Source organism: Gymnoscopelus microlampas (assembly GCF_963454915.1).
Source record: "Gymnoscopelus microlampas genome assembly, chromosome: 23".
Classification (NCBI taxonomy): domain Eukaryota; kingdom Metazoa; phylum Chordata; class Actinopteri; order Myctophiformes; family Myctophidae; genus Gymnoscopelus; species Gymnoscopelus microlampas.
In genome coordinates this window covers 33,573,125-33,582,812 of record NC_139960.1, presented here as the reverse complement: position 1 = coordinate 33,582,812, position 9,688 = coordinate 33,573,125, and the positions used below count along the sequence as shown (strand labels likewise).

Here is a 9,688-nt window from a genome sequence, read left to right as displayed (position 1 = left end):
GAACCTTCGCCACGGCCAGACCTCCTGACCCTCCACCAATGACCAGCAGATCGTAGTCGTATAACTTGGTCTGGTTCTCCATGTCAGTGGTTCTTCTAGGTCACCACCTTACTAGTCCGCACTTTGATAGGAAATACACAGACGTTTCCACTCCATTTCACTACAATATACTGTCCAGCTTAACCACACAAACACCAGATGGACTTTGGCCTACTGTATCTTGTCTCTCCAGTGGAGAATCTCTCCACCCCTAGTCTAAGTTAATATTCGGTTGAGAGATGTTACTATTCAACTATTGACAGAGTAACCCCCGACAGACAGACAGTACAAAGCCTCTCCAAAAGGCAAAAATATCAAATTCAAGGGGATCTTTTCAATGTAGTAATCGCCAGAGCTTATGGTTTCACAGCGACACCTTGTGGAAAATTCACAAAGTATGTTGTATTAATCACTTTGCACGGCACTTTTAAGCAGTTCTCTACTGCTGACGCCACCACTTAATTAACGTTTAGCTGATAACGAACAGGAATGCTTCCCTGACTAACAGCCTACCTTAGTAGTCGCATAGTTGTTGTAAACGTGTGTTTTTGTTGTGTGTATACTTCACGAAGGACTCTTTATCTCACTGACCCAGAAATACACTGGTGGGCGTGTGGTGGGTTGAGTGCGCATGCGCCCGGATAGCGTTGAATATGTTTTTGTTTTTAGATGAAATAGCCAAATAGGAAACATCATTAACTGAAATAACTGCCCATCGGTTTGCTCTTTATTACCATTGCCAACGTAAAATGCGTTAAGAGAGTAACAGTTGGGAGTTGGTCAGATTTATATATATTTTTTAATGAACACAAAACAAATATCACTCAACAAAGAAATGTTCATGACTTTTATTTAGTCATTTTTTTATTGGTGAAAAGCAATCACTTTTTGGGGGAAAGTGTAGCTGATATGAGAAAAATGTACAGATAGGCCTAAAAAAAAGTTTGACATGGGGTATGTTTTTCCTTACATATATCGCGTGGGTGGCACCCTTAGCCGAATAATGATCTTCGATATTCAAAATCAAGATATAGACTCAAGAAGCAACTCTGTCGAACAGCACTTAATGTATTCCAATCTACGCCAATCTCTAAAATAATATTCCAGTTATGATGATTAAATAAATACCTCTCAAAAAGTGTTAAAAGGAACAACTACCTTATCCTCCTTAACAGTGTTGCCAGGTTTTGCGAGAGAAACAAGCGGACAGGTCTATGAAAACAAGCCCAAAAGAAGCAACTATATAGTCCACATGAGGGCATTTACAAATAGCAGATCTACAAGCTCACAACGCGTTGCATCGCAACGCGTTGTGAGCTTGTAGATCTGCTATTTTCAAAAAGAATCTTGAAAACATTTTACATATTTTTTGAAACTTTTCACAACACAACACATTTCAACCAATCAATCAAAACAAGCCAAAAAAACGCAACCAAGCAACTTTACAGAAAAAAAACAAGCCTAACATCGCTTATGATAAGCAGACATGGCAACGCCGCTCCTTCAGTTTTGGCGGACTCCCCCGCCCCCCAACCCCCCCTATCGGCCAGAGGGGCGCAGTGCAGCGCTGGGACTGGCTCATTCGCAGCCATTTTCTCGTCCAACCAAACAGCCGTTTCGAGAAGGTAACCAACCAGGGCTTCATTGCAGGTTTGTGTCTGGCTCCGGCCAATGATTGCTAACCGATTCCTCTCGTTAGCTTCGAATGGAAATGTCCGTCTCTTGTCTGTTTTTTTTTTATTTGTTGTCTGTGAGTGAGTGAATGATGAGGGCTGCAGCTTAGATCAGGAAGTAATCGCCCTCGGGCCAGAGACTTATTAGGAAATGTTGAATTCGGCCCGAGCGCGAGGAGCTACATACAGCAATGTCCTCTGTTGTTCTTCTGGCACACAAAAGAACTGTAGGCCGAACAACGGCTTTTTGTCCGCTCGCGCGACGACCAGCGCGAGCGGACTTTTTATGCTTCCAGCGTTTAATGTACGCGACCAGGCGACTACACACCGTTTTGTGTACACAATGTACACAAAACGGTTTAATTGCAACAGGTACAAACAGCTGTGCAAACAACATCACGGAGGGGGGAAAATACACTAAATCCATTAGCCTGCATGCTAGCTAGCGCGAGCTTTAGCTACACTGCTACTAACACGGCTAATGTATATATATCTATAATTCACCGTGGCCGCGCGAGCCTTATCTTCGCAAATATATATTTATATATATATTTTTTTTTAAATTAAAGGTCAAATAAGCGTAAAAGGCCTGCGGCAGAGAGAAAGTGTTTTATGTCCTGCAGCTCTGCCCAACTGTCTAGATAAATGTTAGCATAGCATGTGCGCGGCTGCTTCATATCATTTATAATGCAATGTACACAGTGGTGTAAAAAACGTAACTAGGCACATCGCTCAAGTACAGTTTTGAGGTATTGTTTACTTTGAGTATTTCCAATTTTCTGTACTTTTACTTCTACTCCACTACATCCCAGAGGCTAATATTGTACTTTCAATTCACTACAATTATTTTATTTTCAGCCCTACATACATTTCGGCCATTTGAAAAAAGCTGAGCTTGCAGATCTGCTATTTTTCTTTATACGTTTACATTATACATTTGACGTTTACTTGTAACGGAGTATTTTTCTACATTGCAGTAATGATACTTTTACTCAAGTAAAAAATGTGAGCACTTTTTCCACCACTGGACCTTCAGTTGCACATATATAGGTCATTCAACTAAACTAAAACAATAGGTGATGGAAATATTTTCGATGTCAACTGACATTTTCATAATTGTTCATTAACATAAACTTAATCCTAGGAGGGAGAGCTGGAGAAATGACTCATGACGAGCTAAATTTAGCATCAACCATTGTATTATGCAATGCACACTTTAATCCAGAGTCAGACACCCAAGGGGTCCATAGAGCCAGTGGTGAAAAAAGTACTCAAATGTTTTACTTAAGTAAAAGTATCAATACTGCAATTTAGAAATACTCTGTTCAAAATTGACTTGAGTAAAAGTACAAAAGCATTTGTATCAAAATGTTCTTAGTTACTTTCCACCACTGCCATTGTATATTCCACAGCACCCCACATTGTTACTTTACACCACCTTACATTTATGTCATATTATTACGGTACATAGATATGTAAATATTTCCCTCTATTATACAGTATATATAGTATTATATTATACTGCATGTCATGAGGAAAATTTGAGAGAATAGCCGTTTCCATTATGACAGATTGAAAATAACTTTGTACTTGACGTTTAACCAGTTGAACCCCAGTATCCCCAGTATATTCTGGGAGGAACATTCGCCAAAAATAGCAGATCTACAAGCTCACAACGTGTCGTCGTGAGCTTGTAGATCGGCTATTTTTGGCAAAGAGATTTGGTGTAGATTGAAAAAGAATGCACCAAGTACAGTGCAATAGAGGGTCTAAGTGGTTAAAGGGATAGTTCACCCCAAAAATAACGTATTTTCTATCGATTAGTCACCCCATTCATGGAATTCATCGATATTTTTTAGTTTTTGTCACAAGTCAATAATTGGATGACCAGCGGTTTCCGGTAGGAGGACAAAGGAGACTGTGTCTCCTACCGGAACCACTGCCGTCATCAAATTATTGTCTTAGGAATGTGACAAAAACAAGAAAATATCCATGAATTTAAGTCTCCATGGGGTGACTAATCGATAGAAAAAAAAGTCATTTTGGGGGTGAACTATCCCTTTTAAACTGAAATGATATTGATAAATTCCAAATCAAATCCCCTGGACGGCACCCTATAGAGTACATACAAATAATAGACAAAACACATAAAATAAATTAAACAGTGTATTTGTGTATTTATTCAGATCCCCATTAGCTGTGCCCTAAAGCACAGCTAGTCTTCCTGGGGTCCACATATAGTAAAAACTAAAAATCATAAATAGAGGTTGGCCTTGCAGATTGCCTGTTTTCAGCATGCCATCATCAACTTTGTGTTTCAGATGGATGGGGACAGCTCTACAACTGATGCCTCCCAGCTGGGCATCACCGGAGAATACATGGCCCCTGCTCACTATGTACTCCAATCTCAAGAGGGTGAGACCCCAAGGAAACAAATGTTACACACACACAACTAAAAGTACAAAAGTATCGGCTACAAAATATACTAAAAAGTACCAAAAGTAAAAGTACTCAATGTGCAGGATGTCCCCATTTCACAAGTTCAAAATATATTTTAAAAAGATGGTATAAACAATGCGTCACATCGCATTGTGAGCTTGTAGATCTGCTATTTTCTAATGGCCGAAATATATATAGGCATAGGCGGCGGGTGAGCCTGACAATTGGGAAGGCTAGGAGATCTGGCTTAAGGCTGGGGGCGGTCGGCCGCGCGGGCGCCGAAATACTGCACGTGCGCGAAGCGTGGATTTAGTTAGTTTCTTTTTGTTTTTTGGTTACTTTATTTTGGTTTTAGGGTTAGGTTAGTGTTATGTTATTTAATTCTTATTTTTGCCTGATTTTATTATTATCAAAAAATTAACTAAATAGTGCTGCGCACATAAATTATATATAATTTGCACAATTCCCAGAATAACACTTGGGAAGGCTTAGCCTACCCTAGCCTTCATTACCCGCAGCCTATGTGTATAGGGCTGAAGTGGTTAGTGAGTTTTGTAATAATAATCAAAATCTACAAAGTAACTAAAGTTTTCATATGGAGTAAAAGTACAATGTTTTCCTCTGAGATGTAGTGGGTTAGAAGTAAAAGTATTGAAAATTGTAAATACTGAAAGAAAGTAGAAAATACCTCAACATTGTACTTAAGTAGAGTATTTGAGTACATGTACTTAGTTACTTTACACCACTGCACACAACCCACACTTTTGTTCTCCTCCTTTCTAAATGAGGTCTTTAGCTAATGTTTGTGTGTGTGTGTGTGTGTGTGTGTGTGTGTGTGTGTGTGTGTGTGTGTGTGTCTCAGATGATGGAGAGGAGAGCCTGAATGATCATGACGAAGGTGGAATTAAAGAGAACTTCAGGGAGCAGGATATTTATCTTCCCATTGCCAATGTGGCGCGTATCATGAAGAACGCCGTACCACAGACTGGAAAGGTATTTTGTGTGCGTATATTGTGCGTAAATACCTATATTATATTCTGTTAAGCAATGGTGTCACTTGCCGGGACAAGAACTGATCTTCAAGCTAACAATGTTTAGTGATGTAGACTGAAGATCATCTTGTTCTTTTTGGCAAGCGACAACGTTGTGCGATGTAGATGAATTGATCTTAACCCATTTAGACCGGGAACGCGTGTCATTCTGTGTCATTTTAAGATTTCTTTGGGCTATTTTAGATTTTTTTTGCAAATCTTTGAAGATATATTTTTTAAAGCAAACATTTGTAACTCAAATCTCTGCTTCTGGGTATTTTAAACAACAGTTGTTTTTTTAAACAAACAATATGTTGCTATAATATCAGTGGTCCTCAAACTTCTTTCATGTCAAGGACCACCCAAAATGATATGCATTTGGTCGCGGACTCCATCTCAAAATATGTTGTTCCAGGGACCCCCCAGAAGCAAAGATTTGAGTTACAAATGTTCACTTTAAAAAATATATATATTCAAAGATTTGCACAAATTTTCACGATTTTTCTAAAATAGCAGATCTACAAGCTCGTAGTGCGGCACTATGAGCTTGTATATCTGCTATTTTTGAATAGCCAAAGAAATCTAAAAATGACACACAGATGCTTTCCCGGTCTTCACTCATTCCCTGCCTAGAACGACTAAAACGACTCCATGCCTGCCTTTTTTAATTTGACCCAAAGACCAAGGAGATATGATTTTTCGAAGATCTAGACTCCCATCCACTTCCGTGTTAACTTAAAACTTAAAAATGCTGTATCTCGGCTCCTGAGTACTTTTTTTTTTTTCAATGAAAAATCTTGGCAGTGGGCAAACGCGGCCAGAAATAATTCTGGCAGTGAATGAGTTAATGGGTTAAAATCCACGACATAATTCCAACCGACATCCGATGTTTGTGTGGACGGAGCCGCGGTGTTAGTCAGATTAATTGAGCTATATTGGCAGACTACTGAGTGGGCGAGGTCTGGGGTTCAAAACTCAGAAGTTCAGAGTGCAACTTCTGACTAAGGCAGTATAAATCACTTTAGTCCTCTGAGTCAGACCTTTCTTCAGATCAGCAAACTCCCTGAAGTATGTAGCCGCCTTAAAGGATTAGTTCACCCAAACAATTACTTATTATTAATTACACACCCCATGAAGCCTTGAATTCGAGATAGTTTAGTTTTTTCGCATTCCTAAGCCAATAATTTGATGACCGGGTCATCGGTCAATATCTCCATGAATTCAAGGCTTCATGGGGTATGTAATTGATAGAAAATTTGGGTGAACTACTCCTTGTAGAGTGAGCGAGATGATGACGATTGTTGTTAAACACTTTCAACTTGGGCATGTAGGCAAACATTTTCAAAAATAGCTTCACAATGCATCGCAAAGAGCCACGTGATGAGCTTGTAGATTGTCTACTTTTTCCACCGTACAACTATGTATCAAATAAGGCTGAAGAGGTTAATCAGAATAATTTGATAAACGGAGTACATTAGTCATAGGACTTGGACAACCCTCATCTCATCCCCATGTTTTGCATGTGTGTCTCATATAGATAGCGAAAGATGCCAAGGAGTGTGTGCAGGAGTGTGTGAGCGAATTCATCAGTTTCATCACATCAGAGGCAAGTGAGCGCTGTCACCAAGAGAAGAGAAAGACCATCAACGGCGAGGACATCCTGTTTGCCATGTCCACGTTGGGCTTCGACATGTACGTGGAGCCACTCAAACTCTACCTGCAGAAGTTCAGAGAGGTGAGCTGCAAAACAAGTGTCCATCACAGCTCTATAAATAGTTACTTCAGGGCTGTGGGCCTCTGGCACATACTGAAAGTGACTAAGCCCTGTTTGCTTTTGTTTTTTTTACACTTAACCTCGGTGAGTGATGGTGCTTAAGTGTAAGTTGTCTAGATTGGAGCCAGACAGTTCCAAAATATTGTGGTTTTGTTAATTTATTGTGATGCGACCAAAATAGTCGAGTTCTAAGTGTGTTTCTGTAACTTAAAAGTGCCTCAAAATAGCCAGGTGGGTCATAGCCAGGTGGGGCATAAGCAATTATTAAAAGTTTTTATGGTGAGGTGAGTTAATTTTAGGTGACACATAGTCATAGCCCAGACATCCAAGAAGCAAAACATTTGTCACAGTGTTAATGCCTTCTATACTATATATAATATATATCCAATAGTTACACTCAGCACTGTGACACAGCGTGTCTATTTTTGGTGCACCTGCATATGAGTATAATTCAGACTTAACAGCAGTATTAATAACAGCCCATATATGGCTAAATACCAGGCCTATTAAAGCACCCATAACCATGTAACTTCTCCCATGTTTATGTACTGTACACTGTATACACGTTTATGTATATGCTGGTCTTTTCTAGGCCATGAAGGGGGAGAAGGGAATACCTGGCGTGTCAGTGGGAGAAAGCCTTGGGGAGGAGCTCACAGATGACAGCTTCAGTGAGTACAAAACAAATGATCTCGAATGCTGAAGTTTATTTGCACATCTCAATGCATCTCTCTAGATAGATAAACACCAATATATTCTGCTGCAATTATTTTACATTTAATGAATGAATGAATAGTTTATTTCGATACTCTTTGAACAATGCACAGTGAGACATTACAAAAAGCATTTTCTTTTAGCCTGATTGAAAAGGTATAGGCAGAAGCTTGTAGCTTATTAGCCTATCCTTTTTACATTTAGTTACTTTTTATCAAGAAAGTTCAGGTTTATGTCTTTACATTACATTTCTGTCATTTAGCAGATGCTTTTATCCAAAGTGACTTACAATAAGTGCATTCAACATACGAATAGGAATAGGAAAATTATCATGTCTTGACATTAACCTACACTTTAAAGGAAAGTCCTGGTTCAAAAAACATAAGTTCTTCATGGCACTGAAATGTATACATTGACTTTATAATCGTAAAATGGCTGCAGATATTAGTCAGCGAGGCCAATGTTGCCCCAAGTGTTATTTTTCATGATCTCTCTGCAATCTGCGGAGCCGGCCAAATATAGCAGATTAACTTGTTTGTTTCTTTTCCTCATTAGCAAATCCATTGCCAGCAGGAATCATTACAGCAGATGGTCAGCAGCAGAACGTAATGGTCTACACCACTTCATATCAATCGGTGAGGCCAACACGACAAGACACAACTTCACTACTTTAACCCATTAAGACCGGGAACGCGTCTCTGTGGCATTTTAAGATTTCTTTGGGCTATTCAAAAATAGCAGATCTACAAGCTCTTAGCGCGGCACCGAGTGCCACGCTATGAGCTTGTAGATCTGCTATTTTTGAAAAATCGTGATATATATTTTTTAAAGCGAACATTTGTAACTAAAATCTTTGCTTCTTGGGGATTCTATAAAAAAAAGTCTTCTAAATCCTAGTTTAAAAAAGAAAAAATTATGTTGCTATAATATCAGTGGTGCTCAATCTTTTTCATGTCAAGGACCTCCCAAAATGATATGTATTTGGCCGTGGACCCCCATCTGAGAATACTTTGTTCCAGGGACCCCCAGAAGCAAAGATTTGAGTTACAAATGTATATATATATATTCAAAGATTTGCACACATTTTCACATTTTTTCCCCCACTCGGTGCCGCGCTATGAGCTTGTATATCTGCTATTTTTGAATAGCCCAAAGAAATCTTAAAATGACAGATGCGTTCCCGGTCTTTATGGGTTAATCCATTTTAGAGCAGCAGCCTTTGGTTATAGTTGTACTGAACGAGATGGAGTCGAAAATGTTCTCATAATCATGGTTATATTTCTTATACAGTACATGATGTACATTATTTTTTCTTTTTACAGATTCCTGCAGTTCAGCAGATTCAGTTCTCATGACAAGGCCTTGCATCTGCCCCCGAGTACAACAGCGGCTGCACATGGCACTATCACCACGGGCCCAGTGGTCCCGGACCACCAGGTCTGACCCCTGCCGCAAGGGCGTAGGTTATCGAAAACGGACAAGGAGGGAGGGTGTATCGGGTGGGGAAGATGGCGATTACAGAAGCCCTCGTGTACAGTGAAATCACTACCTGGTTCATTAGAAAAGTGTAGTTTGTAGTTGTGAAGGTACCAAATGGTTTCAGAAACGCATCAAAGCCAGCTGGGAAAATTGAGGCTTTATTTTAAGGCTAGTCGTATTGCATAACTTAGTGGTCAGATTTTGTTTTCATTGCTGTTGTTTTTTTTTCTGATCTGTTCAATATGTGGTTTGGTTTTCTCTGTTTTTTTTAGGGGAAGGGATGGGGAACATGGGGAAGGGTGGTAATTTGAAGCATAATTTGGTTTTGCTTGAACCATCGGGAGAAACAGTGTTACTGTCGTACAACATCAAGCATCTCTTTTGTAAATTGAAAAGGAAAGAAAATAACGTGCTTTATTGTTATGTACAATTCTTTGAATAAAAATCAAAATTGATGTGTAAACCCTTCACCGCTTTGTTTTACATTCTGCAAAGTTGGCCCTCTTAAATTATTATACATTGATTAGGAGACTTGGGAG

The 9,688-nt window shown here is 39.4% G+C and overlaps 2 protein-coding genes across 4 annotated transcripts in view; one reads left to right on the top strand and one right to left on the bottom strand.

Annotated features, from left to right (window-relative positions):
* The window catches only part of LOC311039969 (thioredoxin reductase 1, cytoplasmic-like), an 8,846-nt gene extending 8,193 nt beyond the window's left edge, over nt 1–653 (bottom strand). Inside the window, exons 1-2 of the mRNA XM_084050008.1 lie at nt 553–653; nt 5–121 (exon numbers count right to left, since the gene is read on the bottom strand). Coding sequence (XP_083906134.1) covers nt 5–82 — 78 coding nt within the window. The 5' untranslated portion in view covers nt 83–121; nt 553–653. The remainder of the gene's footprint in view (nt 1–4; nt 122–552) is intronic.
* A 955-nt stretch (nt 654–1,608) lies between these two features.
* On the top strand, nt 1,609–9,612 carry nfyba (nuclear transcription factor Y, beta a). Of its 3 annotated transcripts, none has more exons than XM_084049446.1 (7): nt 1,609–1,689; nt 4,034–4,127; nt 5,014–5,144; nt 6,720–6,917; nt 7,549–7,627; nt 8,226–8,305; nt 8,993–9,612. In XM_084049446.1, the coding sequence occupies exons 2-7, from the start codon at nt 4,034–4,036 to the stop codon at nt 9,023–9,025; spliced, it is 615 nt and encodes a 204-aa protein (XP_083905572.1). In that variant the 5' UTR covers nt 1,609–1,689; the 3' UTR covers nt 9,026–9,612. The 3 variants fall into 3 exon arrangements, with proteins under 3 accessions (XP_083905572.1, XP_083905573.1, XP_083905574.1); XM_084049447.1 differs by having other exon boundaries at nt 1,640–1,664; XM_084049448.1 differs by lacking the exon at nt 1,609–1,689 and adding an exon at nt 1,831–2,084.
* The last annotated feature ends 76 nt before the right edge of the window (nt 9,613–9,688 follow it).